The sequence below is a fragment of the Dermacentor andersoni genome, chromosome 6 (genome assembly GCF_023375885.2).
Source record: "Dermacentor andersoni chromosome 6, qqDerAnde1_hic_scaffold, whole genome shotgun sequence".
In the NCBI taxonomy this organism is placed as follows: domain Eukaryota; kingdom Metazoa; phylum Arthropoda; class Arachnida; order Ixodida; family Ixodidae; genus Dermacentor; species Dermacentor andersoni.
In genome coordinates, this window is record NC_092819.1 from 409,445 (window position 1) to 435,618 (window position 26,174).

Here is a 26,174-nt window from a genome sequence, read left to right on the forward strand (position 1 = left end):
ACCGAAAAGCTAAACCTGGAGTTCGCATATAGAGCACATTACCTCAAAGGGAGCACGTGCAGTAGGAACGTTGCGAAGACCTATAGCAGCAATTTATCAGGGTTGCGTCAGCATGCCCCCATTACAATCAATTGTGTATGTTTGCCTGTTAATAGAGTTAGGCTACAATTTGTTTTTGGCAGACCTGCATACAAAATTTCACCTCTGGTTCTATTAGAATGACAGGCATTAGGTTCATCTCTTGGGCTTCCTAAATTTTTTGCTAACTATATGTTTTCATGAAAATGTGCCTCCACCAGCATTTTCAAGTTTACATTGTTGGTGAACAACGCTGCACATGCGCTAATTATTTTTACATGTCAATTGTGATATGCAATTGCGGACAGCCATACGCACAACTGGCTTGCTGTGTAATCTGCTCTGTGTCGTCTGCTCCCTTCTCGGAGAAAGCGGCTCAAGCTCAAATTAATACATATTGTGACTGACATAATCTGCTCATTGGCTCCTCTCATTCACTCACATGCCCAGTAGCTTTTGCTACATGGCAAGTTGATTTCCTGCAGAGAACAGAGCCGGTCAATGACACGTACAGAGGCTATATATGTACATTTAGACTGGGGCGCGATCGCGGATCACTGTTCGGAGCATGTGTTCAGTTGCGCACTCTGAACAAAATAGGAACAAAATAACAAAAGGCATGGCGAGGGATGATACATATAAGGAGTGACGAACTGAATGTATGCAATACATAACTCAGTCAGCATCAATAATTGCATTAATTTTTTTGCCATACAGCATTCTTCAAGCGCCCAAGCTATAAAATGAACAGGCTATAAAATACAATGACGGGACTGATAGTGTTCTGTCAGCAGTCATCTGCAAACTTGTATTTAAGTGGAGCTCTTTTTTTGTCTGTGTGAACCTTCCCAGTCTTCTGTAATCATAGCTGTTGCAGTCTAGTACTCGTATAACAAATCAGGGGCGTGATTGGGGATCGTTGTTCGGTTGCATCGTGCACGATTCGACGAGGCCGTGCTGACTTCATGCAGCTGATGAAGTCGGCGCGGCCTAGGCCAATCGCATGCGGCGCAACCGAATGCGCGCTCCTAACAATGATCCCCGATTGTGCCCCTGTGCTGGTCTCAAGCAAGTACTGCAAGCAATACCGTACACCAAGCTATAATGTTGAGAAAATTGTTACGTATTAAAAGCGAACATTTTAAAGAAATGTCCTGGCAAAATTTAAGAAGTTTGCAAGGCAATTCTATTGTAAGCTTGCAGGGGCCCTTAGAATTGAGTTACATGAGAAGTGTTCCTATGTGCCATAGTATCTTGTGATATCAAGAGCCAGTATTGCGCCAGATACAAATATTCTCCTTTAGTATCCTGTATGTGTATTGCAAATACTTTTTGCTTCAGTATTTATTATCTGTATCACACCCGATGCTTTCTGGTTCATAAATGGAACAGAAAGAAGCTTTTTCACAACATAGCTTTATTAAATCGTAATCGAAGGGAATTAGAAAATGAGAAATCGTTTTCATACATAGCCTACTTTACACGTGCACAACAACTGGACCAATGCTAACAGTCAATGCATCGAGCAAACCACAGTGCACAAGGTACAAGGTAGCTGAAGCTTTTGCTTACAAGCCATGCTCATGTCGAGCCATCACTGACAGGAGGGTGCATAACCTTGCTTTGATTGCCTGCTAGCGTAGTGCGAGCCAGAAGATGTCCTGATACAAGTGCTACTGTGGCATGCTGCACTGAAGGAATGCTTCACTATCCAAGCATGCCTACAGCATGTGCACTGTTGTTTGTACTATGCATTGTACTCAAACTTTGCGTGATGGAATGTGCAACTGTACCATGCTTGCATTGGGTCGGCTGTAGAGAAAGATGGAGCCCATGACAAGCGCTGCACCAGCCACAAACTGCCAGCTGAGGTGGAATTCAAAGGCATACACTGATACCACACATGAAAGCACAATAGCAAGTGAAGTGGCAAAGCCCTTGAGGATGTTGTCAGCGTACTTAACAACAACTGCAACCAGCAGCCCACCAAGGGCTTGCAGAAGAATGACGATCCAGATTAGCATGTTGTACCCATAGAAGAATCCCTTCTCATGAACTTCTGCATAATCATTGGCAAGTGTCGTGAGCAAGCCAAAGGGGACAGCAAAAGTGCTCAGTTGGACGTTGCGCATCCACACAGAAACGTCACTGCCCTTAAGGATCTTCTCAAAGTAGACACCTGCAAATCCGGATAAGCAGCAAGCTGCCAGGATGGCCAGGAAACCAACCAGGGGCCTCTGCACATGGCCCTCCACGATTGCGGGATGCACACCCATCTGTGCCAGCTGAACGAGTGCTACTCCCACAAACAACACCAGAAGCGCCACCCATTGCACAGCTGCAAGCTTCTTGTTGAGCAGTGCCAGTGAGAAAAGGGCGGTAGTGAGGATCTTCAGTTGATAGGTCACCTGCACAAGGAATCATTCCCACCGAAATTTTTCTCACAGTCACTTAAAAGCACACCACTGCAATTGTAATCCAAATGGAAAAAGAAGGAATGAGCCTGAAGTGTTACTCTACAGTTTGCCTTCAGCACATTGCAGGCTACAAGAGCAAGTAAAGATGCAGTACAAAGCATGAAAGCAACTTCAGTATTACTTTTTTTCCTAAAACAATGATGGCTATGATCTAACTTTCTAAAATTAATTTCACTGCACACTGCTATAGGCAACCTGCAGCTCATGCATGGCACCCGATTGCCCCCTGAACAATGCCACCAGGGCTACGAATTTGTTTGTGGCATGTGAAATGGTTGACACAGTGGAGAAGTGAGGCTAGGAACACAGCACGATCACAGTCTTTTGTCAAGGTCAACATCATCAGCAGTAGCTTATTTTTATGTCCACTGCCAGGACAAAGACCTCTCCGTGCAATCTCCAATTACCTCTGATTAACACTAGCTGATTCCACTTGCGCCTGCAAATTTTTGAATTTCACACCACTCCACCTAGTTTTCTGCTGCCCTCGACTACACTTCCCTTCGCTTGGCATCCATTCTGTAACTGTAATGGTCCACTGGTTATTCACCCTACACACTACATGGCCTGCCCAGCTCCATTATTTCTCTTAATGTCAACTACAATGTCAGGTATCCCCATTTTCTCTCTGATCCCACACTGGTTTCTTCCTGTCTCTTCCTAACATTTTTCGTTCCACTGCTCTTTGCGTGGTCCTTAACTTGTTCTTGAGCTTCTTTGTTAGCCTCCACGTTTTGTCCCATATGTTAGCACCAGTAGAATGCAATGATCATAGACTCATAGTGGTAAGCTCCCAGTCAGGATTTGGTAATGCCTGCGTATGCACTCCAACTCATTTTTATATTTCTGTAAATTTCCTTCGAAGGGTTAGGGTACCCTGTGAGTAATTGATCTAGATAAACGTACTCCTGTACAGAATCTAGAGGGCGACTGGCGAACCTGAATTCTTGTTCCCTTGCCAGGCTAGGAGAGACGTGTTTCGGCAATCGTGGACACTTCGTTTCTCTGCTCCTTCGACTACGGCACGTCCCGCCGCGCCCACTCACCTGCGATACTTCAAATCGCCGCGTTCTTCGCAAGCTGACACCAACCTTGTATGCTGTGAGTTTATTTTTTGCCGCTCCCCGTGCCTCTACAGCTCTGAAGCAGTTCCAAAGCAGCTGCCCCTGCGGGGGTTATAGCTGCCTTGGCGTATTTTCTACACCATGAACCAAGAGCGCCAAGCGACCAGCTCTTCTGCGGCCCATGTTCTAAATAGGCGTGCAAAGGGCCTTCGGCCCATTCACCGCTCTGTTTCGATGGAGAATTTATCTACCGCAACGTCATTTTCCAATGAGCAGAAGACGCAATCGGCGACTGAGAACGCCGGCGCGTGTTCCTCGACAACAACGAAGACGCCCGAGGTGGATACCGTGGGACTGGCCGCCGATCCCATCGTCGCCAATTTTCCCTCCCAACAACGAGAGGTAGACACTCCGACCGGGAAAAGGATGGAGGAAGATGCTGCTCCGAACATTTATGACGATAAAACTGCTGACGACGCAAGTGGCTGTTGGAAGACAGTCCTACGTAAGTGACGCATCCGTCAAACGCACACCAAGGCGCAACCCTCCGAGAACATCTTAGGCATTCTGGACACCTTTCAGCTTACCGTACGCAAGCGCTTTCGGAACCAGAACCTGCCTCGACTTCCTTTGCGCGATGAAAAGATAATTCTGCGGCCACATGGAGAACTTTGTCTCGATAAGTGGACGCGCCCAGGACTCGCCAGTGCTCTATGGAGTGCAACCGGCTTGACCACCGAGGATCGTCAGGACAACATATTCCAACTGCGACCTCAGCAGAGCTTGGCAATTATCAGCACACCCCAGTCACACGTAGCCGACGTAGCAAGGTGAGGGAGCTGAACCTTGGTCAGCGGGTCTATCCCATCACGACATATTTTGCGGCCCCAGACAACTCATGCAAGGGAACTGTTCCCGGTCTTTAGCGCGGTACACAGTCTTCCAAGCTAGTGGATGAACTTTTGGCTCCTGGAACTCAAATACTTCAAGCACGAATGATGGGTCAAACCAATGTTGCGTTGGTAACATTTGAAAGACTTAAAGTGCCTCTCTACGTGTGTTTCTATGGTGCAGAACTCCGCTGCTACCCCCATCGACCCCGCCAACTGGTTTGCAAGATATGTCACAAGCTCGGCCATTGGGCTGATTACTGTCCTACGCCGCACATGGTCATTTGCGCGACGTGCGGGACTGAAAAACCCACCTCGTCGCATCCGTGCACCCCACACTGCAGATCCTGTGACGGGACCCACCCTATACAACAGATCGAAACTGCCCGTGGGTGATAGGCAGACACTGAACAAAGCTTGGGGGCGGAAAGCTCTCAAGAAAGAGCAGCGTGAACGCCAACCCTCCAGCGACCCGACCACAACCACAGATACGGCAGAGACCCGAACGTCACACGCCCCAATGAAGGAGACTAGACAAGTCCGGTCAGAGACCCATTCGAATCTCGTTGCAAGCTCTGGACCCGCTCCAAGTCTCGGTCCCGATCCTGCGAGGCATCGGTGCGCCTCCCGGAGAAGCGCCCTCCTTCCCCATCTTCCCAACAACCCTACAAGAAGGCCCTGCAGACCAACGCCCCGGCCACGGTGACCCTGGTCCCTTCAGGGGTGCAGCGGATCCCGGAGAAGAAAACAGCAATGGAAGCACCTCGGGAGGTAGGTCGGGCGGGGGGTCCCCCACAGCTCGCTCTGCCCCGTAAATCTCTCCCTACCCCTTCCCCAACCAATTCGTTATCAACTCCCGATCCTCTAATAAAAATAGCCCGCCTACGTCATGACATGGAGGTGCGCTGTGAGTGCCTGCAAAAACAAATGGACGCGCTGGTGGCAGACATGAGCACTACCATGCAGGTGGCTCTGGACAGGATAGGTCGCCTAATGGAGGACCTTAGAATAGGGATTACGGAGCAAGTGAAATCATGTATAGAGTGCACTTTCGCACGCATGCAAGTTCCTGAGCTTAGTGGTTACAACAAAAGAGGGCTTTCCAACCAAGGCTCTCGGCCGCAACCTTCAAATGCGGGCAACCGGTGCACGCATCCCTATGCACGACCTCCTGCTTCCTCTAACAATGATGATGGCACCGCGTAACGCGGAGCAACTAGTGGTGTGGCAGTGGAATTGTAGGGGATTCCACCAAAAACGAGGTTCCCTACAGCAGTATATTGCCACATCCATGAACCCTTACGATGTCATCATCTTACAGGAAGTCAATTGCACCCCTTCTTTACCTGGCTACAGCAGGCTCTCGGGTGTCTCTCCTCTTGTTGGAGCCATAGTTTTGAAACATGTTACATGTCGCACGCATACAACTAGCATTGACATTCCTCACCAAATAATGGAAATAATTATGCAAGGTAAACGCAGCGAGAGTCTCTTTATACTCAATGTATACAGTTCCCCCCATTCACGTACGCACTGTTTTCGATGGGTTTGTGTGGTGATCGGCGACTTTAACGCTCCGCATACAGCATGGGGTTACGTTAAATCGCAGGCTAAAGAAACCCGCTCATGGAATGCCATCTGTAACATGAGATACACACTGCTTACTGACCCAGAGCACCTCACTCGGATAGGCAACAGCGTATCTCGTCACACCTGCCCTGACCTCACCTTCGTGCGCAACGACTAGGCCAGTGTTGCGCACGGGCCTTTAGAGGAGCACCTTGGTAGTGACCACTACATTGTGGCAACCACTTTGTCATTACGGGGTGCACGCAGGCCCGAGCGAAGTGTGTGTATAACAAGTTGGGTGAAATTCAGGGAACATCACCAGGACCCACTTGAGGGCCAGGGGTACGAACGCTGGCTTGACTCTCTCACACAAGATCTAGAGGCCGCTCCATACACACTGCGTACCACAACCGACACACCAAACATAGACCCGCATTTACTTCATCTTTGGAACGCTTGCAGAGGGTTGACACGACGATGGAAATGACAACACCTCAACCGCAAACTTAGGAAACGTATAGATCAAATTACGCGGGAATCCCAGGAGTGTGCAGAGACCCTTATGAGGAATAACTGGCGAAGATTTTTCGATCACCTCTCAGGCACATTGAGCACAGCAAAAACGTGGTCAATTTTTTGCTCACTCACAGACTCCACCACAACAAAGGGAAAAACATTTCAGCAGCTGCACATCCTAATGCACGAGTACAGGGACGATGTCTTGACATTCCTAAGGGAGCTAGAGAAGCATTTTATACCCACGGGCCCACTGCCGCAGTACCCTGAATATCCTCATGTAGGCGAGGCGAACTAATTTCTCGATGCAGACATCACATCTGACGAAGTGCGGGTGGTCTTACAATACCTACACCGCAACACGGCACCGAAAGCCGACCACATCCGATTCGCCACTCTTCGTAACCTCAGTGACGCAGATATTAACCACCTCACCCATATCTTCAATGATTGCTGGCGCAAGGGCACGCTTCCCCAAGCATGGTGACACGCCGACATCACACTGATCCTTAAACTGGGCAAGCCTGTAAAGGTTGAAAACGTACGGCCTATCTCCCAAACATCCTGCATTGGTAAGCTCTTGGAGCATGTACTCTTGCAGCGTCTGCAGCCCTTCCTCGAAGAAAAATCATTCTTTTCTCATTCTCAATTCGGATATCGAGCTCATCTGTCTGCCAAAGATGTGCTTTTACAATTGCGGGAGGAAGTCATAGGACCTCCGTCATGCGCCCAAACGAGAGAACTCCTTGCCTTAGACCTAAAAGGGGCATTCGATAATGTTGAACATGACCTCATACTTCGCAATGTTGCACATTCGCACTGTGGAATTCGTATGTACAACTATATCCGCACATTTCTTCGAGGAATGGGACCGCATCGATCCGGTACGATTCGCCTTGTAGGACGTGGGACACCCCAGGGCTCTGTTCTTTCCCCTACTCTATTCAATATTGCGCTCAAAGGGCTCCCCTGGCTACTCGACCAGATCCCTGATGTCGCCCATGCTATTTATGTGAACAACATTACTATCTAGTTGACACGGGGTTCCGACGGAGCCATCCAGGACCGACTGCAGCAAGCAGTCGACACAGTTTCCAAGTACACGAGGGAATGCGGCTTAAGATGTGCTCCGCAAAAGTCGGAGCTCATAATCATTCGCCCCCGCAGCCGTTCCTCTAGTCCCCCTATCACTGCGCACGTGGATGGCATACCCATACCACAGGTTAATCGTGCTCGCTTCCTCGGCCTACACGTCCAAGCGGATGGAAGGTCTAACTATACTGCTGCCCTTCTATCCAGACAGATTGAGCAAATTCTGGCCATGATACGGAGGGTCTCCAACAGGTGCTCGGGCCTTCGAGAAGAGGACCTGCTGCGCTTGGTGGAGGCATGCGTGATCAGCCGGCTTACATACCATCTCCCATTTCAGCGGTTGACCCAAGCGCAACAACTTCGTAATGATTCGCAAAGTGACGAAGCTGGCCCGTGGCCTCCCGAACTATACTTCCACATGCCGTCTCCTTAACTTAGAAACACATAACACACTAGGCGAGCTGCTAGAGGCACAGTGGGTCAGCCATCGCCAGCGCCTCCTACTCACTCCTACTGGCCGCCATCTTCTCACATGGCTAGGATACTCTGTCCCACCCTTTGAGTCTGAAACCTGTCCAACGATCTTGTCGTCCGCGATATGCCAAGCACTAAGTATTCATCCATTGCCACGTAATATGCACCCCGAGCATGACAAAGGACGGCGCAAAGCCTGTGTATGATACCTTGGCCGCATGCTTGCAAACATCCTGGAAACACATACTTTATACACGGACACATCACGCACTCAAGAAGGCTATACCTCGATAGTTTTGGATGGCACCGAATCCATAATAGATTCTGCTTCAATGCGCAGAACAAATGCCGCTTATGGAGAAATTCTCGGTGTTGCTCTTGCGATTCGACACGCCATCCGTGTTCCTGAGGAAGTGTATATATTGATGGATTCGCAACAGGCATGCCGGGCGTTCCTACCAGGACATGGCAACCCGACAGCGGCACACCAAATTCTCGAACAGATACCGCAAAATGCACGAACCACACCTCCCCACATCCACTTACTCTGGACCCCTGATCATACCTCGCTGCTGGGTAACGAACGCGCACATGTTGCCTGAGAAATTTCCCTCTGGGCGGCTCGGCATGGTGAGGCGACTAGTTCAGGGTGGGGGGATCCCTTGCTTTGTTACAAAGACATCCTACATCATTATACACGCATTCGTCGCATCCATGCTGCACCGCCACCGTCCTTCTCGTGAGAGGAAGCAGTGGCATTACGCCAGTTACAGACCGCAACTTTTCCAAATCTTGTCTCTCTCAATAAATTCTACCCAGACTATTATGCAGATCATTGTCCGGGCTGTGGCAGCTCGCCCACAATCTTCCACGTCACGATTGGGTGCACTGCAAACCTCTTTCCTCCCTTGCCAGCTCTCCTTTAACCCCTACGCAACAAAGAGCTGTGGGATGATGCCCCCAACGACGGACCTCCCGAGGTCCTCCGAGCTGTGATACAACGGACTCGAAACATCGCCGGAATCATCTTAGGGACCCTGGACTGAGGGTTCCTCCCACACTGCTCTCTTGGTTCAAATAAATAAAGATGTTTTACTCTCTCTTGCCAGGCTATTGAACATTATCTTTGTCTTCTGCATATTGTTACAAGCACGGGGAAAAGGGGTTTATTTAGGCATGCGAGAGCAGGAACAGCAGGCTACGAACAGCAGGAATGGCCACTGCACAGTCTTCGTTCTCCTCTTATCTTCTTGATCCCCGCGTCCCTTTTACGTGCTTGGACGCAACATACCTCTCCTCGCAGACAAAGCCCACTGGGCAAGTCAACTAGCTTGTTGTGGCGTGCATGATTTCAACCTTGCGACATGCGCGACTTGTGTCCCAGCAGAACGTCTACCAGTGTTCATGAGGCGGGCGAGAGTATAGTTCACTTCGCTGACTTTGTTGATGACAACATACGGTCCATCGTAGTTTGCCAGCAGCTTTTGGGACAAACCGCGCTTCCTTGTGGGAGTCCAAAGCCGAACAAGATCACCAGGGTGATATGTAACAGGCCGATGTCGTGCGTCATAGCGGGCTTTGGAGTTTTCTTGCAATGCCAAAATCCGCAGACGCGCAAGTCTTCGAGCCTCTTCAGCGACGCATAGCATATCGGCAACCGTAGGATTGTCGTGGTGGTAAAAAGGGAGGACAGTGTCGAGCGTATACTGGGGCGGCGGGGCATATAGAAGGAAGATGGGCTGTAGCTGGTTGTCTCGTGTTTGGCGGTGTTGTACGCGTAAGTAATAAATGGTAGAACTTCATCCCAATTCTTATGGTCGGATGCAACAATATTAATCTTCAACCCCACTCATACACTTTCTTGCTTAAGGTCCTCACTCATTTGTTGTAATCCGTCCAGTGTTGCTGAACAGGACACTGTCACCTGCAAACCAAAGGTTGCCCAGATGTTCACCTTTGATCCTCACTCCTAAGTATTGTCACAGCATCAACCCTTCAGTGATGAGTGTCGCTTACAGGCAACATAGAGTGTTCCAGGTTGCACTGCTCTATATTTACTAAATATGTGCCAATAAGCCCCGCAACAAGTACTACTAAATACACAAAGAAATTTTTTTTCTTCCTAAGTTTCGGCAAGGCCATCGGGAGAGTGAAGGTGGCACAGACCGTCAGGTTACTCAGACGCATAGCCAACAGATACAGCAGGATGAAAGAGGGTAACACGATCAGGCTAGTTCAGGCCTTCATAATTAGTCGAATAACGTACATGGCACCCTACCTCAAGTGACAGGTAGCGGAGAAGACAGATGGAAAGCTTAATCAGAAAGGCTTACAAACAGGCCATAGGGCTACCGATCAACACAAGCAGGTTACTCTATCTGGGTCTACACAACACGCTGGGGGAATTGATAGAGGCACAGGACATTGTGCAGTATGAACGCCTTTCCATGAGAAGGACGGGCAGATACATACTAGGGCAGTTAGGCATCGGGTATCATGCTCAACACGTCATCAAAGTCGACATACCGAGAAACTTCAGGGACAGGTTGGTGGTGCCTCCACTACCAAGGAAGGTGCACCCAGACTACCACAGGGGTACGAGGGAAAAGAGAGCGCGGGATGTACAGAAGTACGGCAACTGTGAAGATACAGTGTTCATGGACGCAGCTAGGTATGCATGCAGGCGTGCCTTCGCGGCCGCAGTGGTAGATCACAAGAATGCTTGCAAGACTGTCACGCTATGCATGGTGCACATGGAGACGGTGGAGGAGGTGGCCATCACACTTGTGGTGGCCACCATCACAGCCAAAGTAGGGATAAGCGACTCCCAGGCGGTGGTTTGTGACTATGCCGATGGCCGCATCTCCCCTGAGGCATTACGAATACTACATGAGGGCAAAACTGAGAATAAGGAATTTTACATCGTATGGGCGCCTAACCACACCACCTCGTTTGCTGGCAACAAGGCGGTGCAAGGGTCAGCTCGAAGGCTTACGGACCGAGACCACAATCACTACCGCCGCCGCCTCGACCACGGCGTCGGGCGAGGGGTGGGAGTAGGAGGATCGCCTGACGAGTCCCAGAGAAATCACACAACACTACAGACTGGCGAGGTGCAAGTTGCTGCCACTACACGAGAAAATGAACAAGAGACAGGTGGTTGCTTGACAACAGCTGCAGACAAGGACATTTCTAAACCCTCTTTTTGTGAATCTTTGTTACCTACAGCTTTATTCGTCGAGCCAATGTAAGTTTTGTGACGCCAGGGCAACCTTAGAACACGTGTTATGGGAGTGCGAACAAAGTGGGGTTCCAAACAGGTATGCAGCCTTGAACTGAACGTGCTGGCAGACTACGCTGCTCAGCTCCACCCTCTAAGACAAACTATGGGCCGTACAGCGGGCTGAGGAAGCCACCAAAGCTCAAGGGGTTGTGGCCGACACCTAGGCCGTGATATTTGCCCAATCCCCAAATAACTTGCCGGACCTTTCAATAAAGTTATTCTTCTTCTTTTTCCCAAGTTTCTAGCTAAATGTTTTGGCTAACACTGAATGACAGGCAGCAGCTGCCATTTAGAGCAGGAGCAGGAACATAGGACAAGGAAGAAGAAACTTGGCACGCGACTTGCTTTGTTTTGAAAGCATGGTCAGAAGAGACAAATTGATGTTAGATCTCTGGCTGCAGTGGGGCCACACACGTGATGTAAGGCAAATGAAATGTATACCTATGGTTCACAAATGATGAGAACTGTCTGTACAAATTTAAAACGAAGCCATAAGTAGCTTGGGCTGAAGCCTACTTATTGCTGAAAAAGCTTCCTGCAAAATATTTTGTTTTTTGCTGATTATGCTCACTCTTGATGTGCTTTGCACATTTAGATAGAAAATAACATTTTTGGGGGGTATTTATATGTGCCATCATTAAAGGGCTAAATTCTTAGATTTCTTAAATTACACTAAAAATGCTGTCATCTGAAAAATGGGTGAATGCTTATCAGATCAAGGCAGACTGAATATTATGGCAGTGAAAAACTCTGAGCAGTTAATTCATGATGACTATGTATGGTACTTAATGGCACAAGAACCAGTTCTGGTCAAAGAGCACCAAGCAAGTGATCATGAGTTGTCAATGTAGCAATGAATTCCAGAAGGTATATGTAATGTGGCTGTATAGAGGCCGAAGAACATTTGCTGTAAAGTGCGTAATATATATTGTTACGAAGAGTTGCGAAGAAATGGTTTTATTTACAGAAGATGGACAATGATCGTAGCGTGATCGTAGCGCAGCCTGGCCTCTCAAACTCCTCGTTCTCTTCGTCTTCTCTTCTCTCTTCTTGTCCATGCCTTTCGTATCCGTTACAATAAATATATGTATATACATACACTAAAATTATGATAATTATTCACGAGGTGCGCTAGGAAGACAAGACATCAGCAACAGAGGGAGGGTTACTAAAACGTGTTAGTGCCAGTAGCACCACTGCCTAACCAGGGCTCTTGAACACAAAAAAGAACGGAAGCATGTGCTTTACAAGAAGTTACTATAGCAGCAGCAGCAGCCTCTAGAGAAAGGAAGTGCTACGAATCTCCTGGCCTTATGACTTACAATGAATCAACATAGTGTAAAAAGTTTAACAATGATTTACTGTAAAAAATCGGGCCTGTGCCAAGGAACGCTGCTGGATGGGGAGGGTTATGCCATCAGTAGGCTAGAGCGAAGTGCTTTTTCCTTTCAGTTTCTGTTTCCCGGCACTCCAGCAAGACATGGAGGATGGTCAGCGTCTTGCCACATTTACTGCAGACAGGGGGGTTCACTATTGTTCAACAAGTAGAGTTTATGCCATATGTATAGCCTATCCTAATTCGACAGAATACGACCTCAGTTGATTGATTGATTTTATTTGCTTCGTCACAGTACAGTGTAACAGGAGGCGGAGGGAAAAGCTGTTCAAATAACAGCTTGAGGGATCCTTCGCCCCCTTTGTGAACAATGGCAGCAGCTAAAGGACATCACAATATCACAGCACTTTTTTTAAAGTGACACATTGTTTTACGTAAACATCAAGCCATAAATAAAAACTGAAAACATAGTTTATACGTAGCTTATACAACAAAGAAAACTGCTACAATCTTCTGCACTTAAATAAATTGCTGCATAGCTTATACAACAAAAAGAGCCACTAATTCTGCGACACTTAAATGAGACATCTATAGCTTTGCTAGTGCCATGATGTAGAATTCGCGGAAGAGTACATCGAAGCATCTGAAAGCCATAATTAGTACGAAAGTAAGGAATGTTCCACATTTCTGTATTTCTTGTTTCATAGGCCTTTTCCTTTAAGCAAAGATTCACATCTCCATGAACAAAAAGTTTGAGCGTTTGCAGCTAAGACAGTACTCTCATTAGTAGCCTGTATTGATATAGGTCATTCACTTTGATTATCCTATATTTTTTAAATAGTGGGTCACTAGGTGCTAGAACTATAGCGTTGTCTATCAGCCTCAGTATTTTCTTCTGTATTCTCCATAATTTCATTAAGTTTGTTTCTGTAGTTGCTCCCAAAACCAAATAGCAGTAGTTAAGATAAGAACTAAACAGCGATTTGTATATCAATAGCCTCACCGAGTTGGGGACAAGGTACCGGATACGGCTTAATATTCCAGTTATTCGGCTTAATTTGATTTGATTATTGACGTGGTCATCCCATTGCAAAGAACTGAAGAAATGTGCTCCAAGTGCTTTCACTGACTTCACTATTCCTATATCTGAGCCTCTAATGCTAAATGCTAATGCATTTTAATGCATTAGCATATCTTCAGGCACTTCCCGGGTGCTATCTATGTATCTGTGTATCTAACCGTGTTCTCGCCTACCTGTGTCACAGGCTAGTCAGTGGTTGAATGGGTAGCACATTGAGCTGCTGTGCTGAAGTAATAGGGTTTGAAACCAAACATCGGACGAACTTGGGTCACTGAGTATGTGTCCATGTTTACATACGTGCTGACACAGGTCACTGTAGATGTGAGACTGGGGAGGTACCGCTGTTTGAAGAAATGCTTTGATGCTCAGTTGGAGTACTGGGTGTGTCCCACTCAGTCTATGCTGGTCTCCAATGAACCTCTTTGATGCCAACTTGGATCACTGGGTGTGTCCCAGCAGGTGTGTGCCACTCTTCAATTAACATCTTTGACGCCAACTTGAGTAACTAGGTATGCAGCATTGGGAATGTGCTGCTCCATAATGACGAAAACAATCCTTTAGCCCAATAGACAAGGATTCCTCAAGGATAGTAACCCTATGCTTTAGTGGGCTGCGGCATAAATGCACTGGGTATATGCCACATTTCAATGAATGTCTTTCATGCCAACACTAGTGAGCTGCACCGATGCACTGGATATGTGTCGCTCTTCAATGAACCGCTTGCCAACTTGGGTCACTGAGTATGAGGCATTGGGTGTGTGGCATGCAAGCGAACAATTCTCAGTGTTTGCAGGCACCGGCACACCCTAATTCTTGTCTCGGAGTGCCTCGGCAGTGTCATTAGATAACACAGCGTGTCCAGAAAGAAGCCTGGTTGCTGCACAACGTGTTGCTCAGCATTCGCACGCATCAGTGTGCCATGCATTTCAGAGGCCTCCCGCAGGCTTTACGGTGGTGGCACTGGATGATGCCAAGTGTTTTTAGGAAAGCGTGAAAGAGTCCTGCTGCAGTGCATGCCTCATGCATAACTCATTTTGGCGATGGCAATACATTGCATTGCTACATAACTCAATGCCAACACATCACCATTGACAGTCATACTGAAATGGGTTCAGCCGCAATTTTTTTTGCTGTTGGTGGACAATTTACTGGCCTAATTAGTTAAACCTTGTTAAAAGTTTTGGCATTCCACTAGTGTTGCCAATATTTCTTGGTTTGTTGCGTAGGAATGGTTTCACGTCTATGTCAGAGACAGCTGTGAAGGAGTTGCTGGCTTTCATTTCTACAGATGTGACGATTTGGTAAGCAAGCATATTACCTTCAATGCCTCTATTTCCAGGAACCCAGCATATCATGACATATTGGTTAGATATGTAACTATTGCATAGGGCCGAGTAAAGCTTGCTAATTACACGATATTTAGGCTTTTCCAGTGAGATTGGATATTTAACACTAGAACAGTCTGTGTAAGTGATTGCCTTCTAAAGCTTTATATTCTAGATGTATTTTATAGCAGAGAATGATGCATAGTCCTCAGCAATAAAAATATTTGTTTCCAGATGCAGAACATCAGAGTTGAAGAATGTTGGGCCCACTGCTGCATAAGATATGCCGGCATGTGACTTAGATGCATCGTGGAAAATTCATGGCATGAGCACTTTGACTGAAGTTCAAGGAAATCAATTCAAATATGTGCCTCTGGAGGATGTTTTGCGACTTCTATAAATGATGTTTCACTATCTACAAGCTGCTACTGACATGGTAGAAATGGCTTCACTGGAGCCATTAGGCAATATTCAAGGAGTCGAATACCCATTTCTTCACTGAGTTTCATCAGACAGAGTGAGAAAGGTTCTTCTGCTGCAGGTCAGCCATGAACGAGTGTGGCAGAGGTCATATCACTTACCATTGAAAAATCCGAGGACACCTAAACACTTCTTAGAAGTTGTGAATGCAAAAGCATTAATGTCCAATTGAACGGCGCTGAGCGGTCCTTCGAGTTTTGCACTGCAAGTAATGTACCATAGCACTACATGCTGCCCAGACCAGCAAGCAGCAACAGCCTACAGTGCCAATGCCACATGCCACCAATGCGACGATGCCCTCTCCCCCGATGCAACACATGGCATGCTCACTCAGCCAACGCCTCCTAGATAGTACAAGGCATGTGCAATGACGTAATGCTACCTTGCCCGACTGCCATAGAATTTAATAGGGATGCTACCGAGTTAGCTACCATAATTTTGACGTCGCCACTTTCGTCATGCCGGGTTCGACAGTGGAAATTTCGGTCCAAGTAGCGTGAGGTCATAAAGCAGAGGGCACAGGCCTGCTATCTAGGAGCACAGGCCTGCTATCTATCTAGGCCTGCTATCTAGGGCACAGGCCTGCTATCTACCTGTCGAAAAGCACTTGTGCTGAGAGTGAGAGCGAGGCCGGCGTGGCATCGCAGCTGTCACGCAACACCTGGCACGCTAGCGTGGCTGCAGATTTAAACCTTTCGCCTGCCTTGCTATGTCGAGGCGCAGCTTGTGGCATGGTGTTGCAGCCAATGGCGATTCGAGTTAAGGCCGTTTCGCTGCTACAGGGGATAGATGCCGGCTTTTGCGCTCAATGGGCCATTTGATACTTTCCCATCAAAAAAAAGGATGTTTCTCGTTCGCATGTGCTCTTAGAAATGTGTAAAACAGGAACATGAGTGCTGCAGATGAAGAGACTACTCATTCGACTTTATGTAGAGGCTCTTATTTAACTTGTTCTGAAGGCACCGGTTGCAAGGTGGATACCTAAGTGGTGAATAGAAATTAGCATGTTGTGCTGGGCGTAGCAGACTGATACACTATAGCACTGTAGTCAAGGCGCGAGCGTACAATACTCTGGTATAAGATAAGAAGACATCTCCTGTTACTAACCCAGGTTGTGCATGAAACAAGCTTCAATATAGTCACTGTTCTCAGGTGCTTCGCTTTCAGATATTTCCCATGGAAGATAAAAAGTAGCTTTGTGACTGAAATAATACCTAAATATCTGTAGTCATTCTCCATTGAAATCAATACTGCATGTGGTAGGATACCTCTTTTTTTTAAAGATGAGAATGCAGATATTTTTTTGAGGGTGTACCTTAAGTTAATTTTGCAAGTGTGAGGATTATGAGAGCAAACGGAGTAGATCTTTCTAACGAGAGGTCGACCTACTGGAAATCATGTGTTTGAAAACTTTATGGTTATGTGCATTTCAAGTGGGTGTCTGAACATGTGACATTTGGCCTGTAATGCGCAGCTAAGAATGCTACAGGGTCACACAGCCATCATCACTTTTCAGTGCAGGTGGGGAAAGAATGACTCATTCTTTGTTTACCGCTAATCCTATCATGATTCTTACGTCCAACTGGCATTACGCAGGATAGGCCAAACAATGAATAAATGACAAAACATGCCGTGATTCTCATTAACATTTGGCTGACAGCCTGGAGGGGAGTAACGTAAGCTGGCTTATGAAGCTAACATGATAGGCGCAATAGAAACTTTTGTTGCCATAAAGTCGCAGTGGTGGTCCAGTGAGATTTGAATTTGAAGCAATTTTTGGAGCAGAAAAAATGTCATTTCAGAGCAGTTTAGGAGAAGCCACACCAGTATTTTGGAGCAGTTTTGGAGCAGAAAAACTTGTCTTTTTGGAACACTTGGAGCAGTGCAGCAGTAATTTGTAGCCAATTGGGAAAGCTCGTTATTACTGTGCAATCAGTAAGTGCTGCTCAACAGTGAAGCAAGACACAATGCCAACAGCAATAAATTAAGCTTGTCTTCCCACGGACGGTATACCATGCACACTATGTTGCAAACACATTTATTTGGGTAGGCAAGGAACTTAATTTTGTAAACAATAACAATTTGTAGGCTAATGAGAACAAAGATATGCATCTAAAGCTCTAAATAACGCTAAAGACCTGCCAGTACACTCATTAAGCGTACCAGTGTTCATGCTGTGGTAGGAGATGGCGAGTGCATGCGTGTATAATTATGGGAAACATACCGGCAATAGCCCCTTCCCACTTTTGGCATGCTTCACCGCGTAACAATGCTGTGGTGAGGCGAAGCTGACTTTCGGGAACTGGCATTATGCAATGTGCCGTACTTTCCGAGCTTTGAAGCCATTGGTGAGAATGACAAAGAGAAGTGCCACGTTCCCTTCCGTCCTCCCTTGTTTGCGCCAAACGATAATATTTATGGTCTACTCAGCAATATATGAACCAACTAAGCAACATGTACTTCTGGAGGATTACAAAGGCGGAATCGGCACCATTACTAACAACGGCGAATCGTTTCAATGAACAACACGGCGCCTCACAGCAAGCCTGGCAGCTAACGTCAAAGTAGCTAGGCCAGCCGTTACCGCGGTTGTGGCTACAGCTGCCAGCGGATCTGCGTGTGAGAGCGCCGATTTGAGGCTTCGATTAATGTAGTTTTGGGCCTGCGGCAGAAAGTCCAGAAAATCAGATGGTGAAGGTTTCTTGCGCGTGAAATTTCAGACGTTCTTATAAATTGACTCTGTGGGGTAGGTGACGGTGCTGCGAATGCGTCTGAATTTTCGGTCATGTTCGAAAAATTAATGCTTAACTGTATTTGAATGTTCACAAATCAATTCGTATGGTGGAGTTGTTGCATAACCCTACTGAAAACATTGCATTGCCATGAAAACGTGAAAATGCCGCACTTTTGCGCAGTTGGCACAAATGACACCTGAGTGGGCGCAGCCAGGAGCAGGCAGGTTGAAGTGTAGTAAAATGTCGCAGTTGGACCACCACTGGAAGTGGGCAAGCAAAAAAAAAAAGGAAACCAGCGCTGATCATTGAGGAAGTGCTTATTGACTTGACGGCAGTATAACTGCATCACTCCAGACAGACTGAAATAAGCAGCACGAAAATTGTTTCGCCCACTGTAATAGAGAAAGGCTTGAGCACCTAAGAGCTTTGATTTCCTCATATCATATTTTTGCAGTTGCATTTTCTCACATAACAGTGCACGTTGAATGCAATTCCACAGGTCGCACTATTTTTGGGTTAGCATTATTGCATACCATGACAGCTAGAATGCTGTAGTACTACAAAAACATATACCAAAGACAAATGGGAACAGACATATGAAGACCACAGTCAATTACAATAACCCGTTTCATCTGTCTGTTTCACATGACTTCTCTTAGTGTCAGAAGAGCATTTTTGATAATTTCAATATTTCCCTCTTCAGCTGGTGCATATAAAGAATGGTTTGGAGCACAGTATAGTTCCTTGTACCAAGAAATAGACTAACATTCTTATTGACCACTTTCTAAGGGCATCGTGAATCTGATGTATTGTGTGGTGTAAAGTGACACCAGAGGAAAAAGAAGGCCAGAAAAAGAACCACTGCTGCGCTCTTTCTGTCCCCTTGTTTTCTGATATCAATAATTGGATGCCATCTCATCTGGTCAGGAAGCAGACTCGTACTAGAAACACAACAGAATGAACAAGGTTTTCGTGTGGAAGCCAAAACGTCTAACCCCTTCGACAACACCATTTTGGTCGGTGTTCAGTTAATTGTGTTTTTAATATGAGATTTCTTTTTTTGGGTTTCTTGCTTTGCAGCCACAGTAAGTCGGATTAGCTGTCCACCAACACGTAATACAGTACAAGTACTAAAGCAAGGGTTCTGGAAGTATGTGCACTAAGCAACACAAAAACAGCTGGTGCATTTATAGTGTAATTTGAGTGCTTGCTTGCTGCAGTTATGCAATTTCTCTCGTTGATAGTTGCAAAAGACTCAGTCTTCATCATGTTAGACTTTTCACAGTGGCACATACTAAGCCAAATCTATTTGCATAACTCAATGTCTGTTACTACACAAGACAGTTTTTATAGCACAGCTCTCAGGCAGGCATTCCTGCATTTCGCGTCAGCATAGCGAACAACCACAGCAAAGGATGAAAGAGTGAACGCAGAGCACAGCGGGGAATGAAAGACGGTGATAGTGAATAGAGTGCGAGGAGGAAAGTGGAGGACCAGGGTAAGTGGCAGCGTGAGAAGAAAAGCATAGTGCTGCGCAGGACAGGCTCTGCAGTGATGACCGCTACGAGATGGCGCCAGAATAGCGCAGCACTATCTATTCACTGATGGCATGCGGTGAGCGTGTCAACTGATACCATATATGGAAACAAAGCACTGCATGAGTGGAAGTCATTCTGCGGTGGCTGCTGTAAATCGTGCCCATGCGTCAGCCAAGTGCTGCTTTTGAGAATCTCCTGATCAGCAAGGCAGTCACACCACGCTTTTCTCCGTTTGCAATGTGCCGCATGAGACAGATTGTCTGCGTCAGCCAATATATTGTGAAATGAAAACACATATGAAGCAGTCCTCAAATTTCGCATCACGTATACACTACACTTCTTCAAGTATATACAACCTCCACCTCCAACCAGGGAGGAAGCTGAAAGCAATGGCCTTCCGATAATTATTTCAAAAGATTCTCGACGTCATAGTGCCCCCACACCCGACACCTGGCCACCAAGAAGTAATGTATTTTGTTGCCATTCAAGCGGGCCTTTACCACTGCCTAGCCTTTGCAGAGTCGAAGGGCGTGCAGGGTCTAGATATGGTAAAGACTAAGCTACTGGATTAGAACAATAGTTCATTCTGCTAGTCTGTGGTCAAAAGTATTTTTTTCAAAAGTATTTTTGTCCGAATATACCGTTCTTGCACATGTACAATGACAAAAAGATTAGCAAGATTTCTTAGCAATAACATTGCAATCCACTCTTACAAAAGTGTTCAGTTGAACCAACGTTACTAGACTAGCTTCAGTTTTCAAACTTGGCACAGTTGCACGGAACTGCCACCCGCCCGCGCCTTCCTGGCACTGCAGTCGCGCCCAGCTTCACTTCCTCAGTAGCCGGCTACGCGGGTAGGCCGGACTAAGCACGCAGTGCAGCTTTGGTGTATTCTGTGGTTCGTTGTTGACGGCGAATTTCAGCAAGCATGTCATCTGCAAAACTGTAGCCTTCGCCGAGTTTTTTAAGAATATCAACAGATGCTGCCAACGTGCTGCGTACCTGGCTGCATGGTCGGCTATCAGAACGATGTTGACAGTTCGGCGCGCCAGTTTTTCTGTGCTCCCGGCAACGCAATGCTTCGCTCGGCGTGGAACAGAGCACTTCCTCGTGCCGACCGGGAACTCTCTGCGAAATACACGGCATGCACTCGTGCCATTGCTCCCGCGTTCGTCGTCGTCTTCCACAGCTGGCTGCGTTGCCATTCATCATTCCAGCGTAAAATTTCACTTCTCTTCTGTCATCGTAATGGGGAGGCTGCGTTTACGGGTGTATGAATCATTGCTTAAAGGAGTATGAGTCACTCATTGTCTTACGTAATGGACAGATTTAATTTTGAAGAAATTTAATTTCGAACAATCAGGAGCGGCAAATGGTGGGCGAAGGCTGCTAACCATGCCGCCAAGCAAACTCGAGACATCGAACGTAAGCGACAACGGCGGACTGCGGGCATACCGTCAGTGACGTTGTTCTCTCCATCGCAGCCGATTGTGTGTGACCTCATAATTGAGAAATACTTTAATGAACCCTCGGGATTAACCCAATGATAAACACAGGGGCTGCACGTTTCAGCTTCGCTAGGTAACCTTCTTCACGAAGTGGAAGAGCCGACGATTTTTCAATTTTTTTTGGCTTGTGTGTTCAAAGACTGACCTCATCTTTCTTTTTATAGCGCTTCTTTGGCGTGGTGACAAGCTTCGGTGGGGATGAAGGTCATCCTACAATCACGCACTTTGGCCAGATCTTCAGGCTCCTGAGCCTAAACTGCGCGAAACGTTAATACGACAGGAAGAAAAACACGACAGTTAGAAACGCAGGTTGAAATGCATACAGCGAAACGCAGGTTCTGCACTTCGCTGTATGCATTTCTTCCTTTCGTGCAGTTTATCCTTCTTTCAGTATGAACCAACCGGCCCAATAAATCTTATTGCTGTAGGTGGATACCGCTTTCTCATGGTATCACTAATTCGGACAAGGGAGAACGCCAGCGAGCGCGAAACACGCGCAAACTGCCCGTCCGCATGAGCTCAAGGCTGCGGCGAGGCGTCTGCAGTGCAGCTCGATGGAACGGCGCTGCCATCTGGCGGCTGTCACAGAAGTGGCGATAGCGGGTGTAAGTGCGCAGGCGGAGAGTTTTACAACTGAAGCTAGTCTAGTAACATTGAGTTGAATGGCAAAAATGCAGATCAGCTTTAAACAGCATGCATAATTTTGCTGTAACAAGAATCTGCCGAGTGTCTATACAGAGTCTCTCTCTCTCTCTCTCTCTATATATATATATATATATATATGTAACCTTTGCAAGCACATGCATGCACTTGCACGCATACAAAATGGTGTGAAGGAGCGCAGATAAATATTAAAACTATGCTTTTTTTTAATGTGCTTGCTAATGCCCTGACGTCCAGAGTGAGCTGCTCATGGTAACTAGTGCATCGCATAGGGATTCGCACGCTCCTGTCGGTGGTTGCTCACGAGTTTAGCTTGTTCTAAAGAAAATGTCAAAATGAATTTCTGCCACAGAATATCTTGGAACGCTCTTTACCACTCTCCTTTAGCCTTTCTTTAGCTGGGTAGTAGGATTACTTTCATGGTCAAGAATACTCGGAGCAATAGAGAACTTGCAGAATACTCTAACCTCGACTGACCTGAAAATGCCGCTCATGCTGAGAGTTCGTGCCCTGCGCTCATGGTCGGTCCCAAACGCTTACCAGTCGTGGCGGTTGCTTCGGCCTAGAATGTCAACCATGAAACTTCGATCCCATACCCTACGCTCAACTATGCCTGAAGGTGCATCCCAGCAATCGCCTCCTACTCCATCCAAGCAAGCGCCTCCTCAGTTGGTCCGGTGTTCTGGTGTGCCTCGCCACAAGGACCCTGCCATTTTCAGCGGTGCGGACGACACCGACGACGAGGATTGGCTGATGACATATGAAAGGGTAAGTGCCTACAACAAATGGGACGATCCCGCCAAATTGAGCAACGTGCTCTTCTCTCTCACGGGTGTTGCCAGTTTCTGGTACAACAACCACGAGACTGACTTTCCAGCGTGGTCCTTGTTCAAGACCTCTTTAGTGGCTGTGTTTGGTCGCCCTGCTGTACGCAAGCTATAAGCGGAATCGCGTTTGTGAGAATGTGCACAGCAGCCGGGTGAATCATTTACCAGCTACATAGAACATGAACTGGACTTGGGTAAGAAAGCCAACACGACAATGTTGGGGTCTGACAAAATCCGAAATTTCTTAAAAGGGATAGAGGACGATGCTTTCAACATGCTATTGGCCAAGAATCCTCAGTCCGTGACAGACATCACCACTCTATGCCAAAGCTACGAGGAGCTACGCAGGCAGCGCTCATTAACATGTCGCCCTTCCTCATGCGATGACCTCATTGCTGGTTTGGCCAAGATCTCTGACCAGTCAGTGTTGCTTGCTGAAATGAAAGCATTCGTTCGGGAGCAAGTTGCACACCAGCTCTCCTTGATATTGTTACACGAAGGACGAGTCAGTAAGACGAGCAACTATTTACAGGTTATATTTACAACAGTGGTTGCAGCACTGACCGGTTAGATTCGCAGCGCAAGCCCAGTTCGTTCTTCCTCCTCTTTTCTCGAGTGATGGTGCCCACGCGCCTTGTTCACACAATCGAATACCACAAGCGTGTAGCAAAATTCCCCGGCGGCACAAGTGACGTCCCGGAGCGTCTAAATGTAATCACTGGGAGGGTGATACTGCTTCTGTCGTGCAACGTGCACGATATCACTGGACTGGGAAGCAGATGGGGCGTCAGGGGCGATCTCGTAGGTGATGGAGTCACGGCACGAAGCACATGGGGATGGGCCTGGTAATGAGACCGCAGTTTTTCGGACAGGCCGATCTGACGCGACGGAGACCATATAAGCACCAAATTACCAGGCGGGAAGTGCACGTCTCGGTGTCACCGGTCGTACAAACGCCTTTGACTCTCTTGGGATTCCAGAAGGCGGTCACGGGCAATTTCCCTTGCATGGGCACAGCGGGCGATGGCGTCAAGTGCATATTCACTGGTCGGTGCCGCGTGAACAGGGAGGGTTGTGTCGAGGGGCAGTGCTGGTTCTCGGCCAAACAGAAGGAAAAATGGAAAATAACCGGGGGTGTTGTGGTGCGAGAAATTATAAGCAAATGTGACAAACAGGAGAGTGAGGTCCCAGTCAGTGTGGTCTGAAGAGACATACTTCGCGAGCACGTCTGTGAGAGTGCGATTGAGACGCTCCGTGAGGCCATTTGTTTGCGGATGGTATGACGTGGATAGCTCGTGGCTCGTGGCACAGGACTGCAGGATGTCCGCGATAACTTTTGATAGGAATGTCTGGCAACGGTTTGTGAGAAGTTGTCACGGAGCTCCATGTAATAAAATCACATTGCGAAAAAGAAAATCGGCGACATTTGTGGCGCAGTTTGTAGGAAGCGCTTGGGTGGTGGCATAGCGCGTGGCGTAATCTGTGGCCACAGCGATCCACCTGTTCCCAGAGGTAGTAAGAGGAAAATGGCCAAGTAAGTCCAAACCAACCCGAAAGAATGGTTTTGTGGGAATGTCGAGTAGTTGAAAGTACCCAGCAGGGAGCGTCGATGGCATCTTGCGTCGCTGGCACTTCTCACACGCAGCTATGTATCTTCGAATGGAGCGAGCAAGCCCTGGTTAAAAGAAGCGTCAGCAGATCCGGTCGTAGGTACGTGACACAACCAGATGACCGGCAGTGGGGAGGTCGTGAAGTTCGTGGAGAACTGCCGAGCGAAGGTGTTTAGGGATCACAAGGAATAATACAGGGCCATCTGGGTGAACGTTGTGGCGGTAGAGTACACCATCTTGAAGTGTGAATAAGCAAAGGGAACTGTCGGCAAGTGACGATTCCAGGCGGTCAATGATGATACGCAAGGAGGGGTCATGGCATTGCTCATTGGCGACATGGAGCAGTGGAAAAACAGAGAGAACACAGGCATTGGTGTCAGTATCAGATGTAGAGGTCGCGTCTTCGACTGGGCAGCGAGAGAGGCAATCCGTGTCAGGGTGTTTTGCGTCCCGACTTGTAAGTCACTGTGTAGGGATATTCTTGTAGTCGGAGGGCCCAACAACCGAGCCGGTCAGTAGGATCCTTGAGCGACGAAAGCCAACAGAGTGCATGATGGTCTGTGATTACTGAGAAGGGCTTGCCATGTAAATATGGGCAGAACTTTGAAACAGCCCAGACGAGAGCAAGACATTCGCACTCGGTAATCAAATAGTTGCGCTCTGCAGTTGTCAGGAGCCGGCTAGCATAGGCTATAATGTGGTTGTGTCTGTGTTGGCGTTGCGATAAGACGGCGCCGATCCCATAACCACTGGCATCGGTTCGGACCTCTGTAGGTGCAGGGAGGTCAAAGTGGGCCAAGACCGGTGGATTGGTGAGAATCGTGATAAGGCGTGAAAATGCGGCAGCCTGAAGGGAACCCCACATAAAAGGCACGTCTTTCATCAGAAGTTCAGTGAGTGGTCGAGCAACTGCTGCGAAATCTTTCACAAACCGTCAGAAATAAGAACAGAGTCCCACAAAACTCCAGACGTCTTTGACAGACTGAGGTACAGGAAAAGCCGTTACTACTCTAACCTTCTCCGGGTCGGGTTGTACTCCAGAAGCATCGACGAGATGGCCTAGCACTGTAATCTGTCGGCACCCGAAGTGGCACTTCGATGAGTTTAATTGGAGCCCAGCCTTGCGGAAGACGTCAAGGATAGCTGCAACGCACTCAAGGCGCGTCTCAAATGTAGGAGAAAACACAAGGACGTCGTCGAGGTAACGAAGGCAAGTTGACCATTTGAAACCTTGAAGCAGAGAGTTGATCATCCATTCGAACGTGGTGGGGGCATTGTATAAACCGAACGGCATAACTTTGAATTGGTAGAGGCCATCTGGAATGATGAAAGCAGTCTTTTCTTGGCCTTGCTCATCTACGGAAATTCGCCAATAACCAGATCGAAGGTTGATGGACGAAAAGTATTTGGCACCGCGAAGACAATCAAGAGCATCGTCGATTTGTGGTAAAGGGTAATAAACGTCCTTTTTAGTAATTCGGTTTTGGTGGCGGTAATCAATGAAGAAATGCCACGTGCCATCTTTCTTTTTGACAAGCATGAGCAGCAATACCCAAGGACTCGACGAGGGCTCAACAATACCTCTGGCGAGCATCTTGTTTACTTCCTGCTGAATAACTTGCCGCTCT

The 26,174-nt window shown here is 47.5% G+C and overlaps 1 protein-coding gene across 2 annotated transcripts in view; it reads right to left on the minus strand.

The window, feature by feature from the left end:
- Positions 1–1,478: 1,478 nt before the first annotated feature.
- The window catches only part of LOC126521200 (UDP-galactose translocator-like), a 58,559-nt gene continuing 33,863 nt past the window's right edge, over positions 1,479–26,174 (minus strand). For both annotated transcript variants that reach the window (XM_072288619.1, XM_055065730.2), the window contains one exon: positions 1,479–2,486. In XM_072288619.1, the coding sequence (XP_072144720.1) occupies positions 1,839–2,486 (648 nt within the window). In that variant the 3' untranslated portion in view covers positions 1,479–1,838. The remainder of the gene's footprint in view (positions 2,487–26,174) is intronic.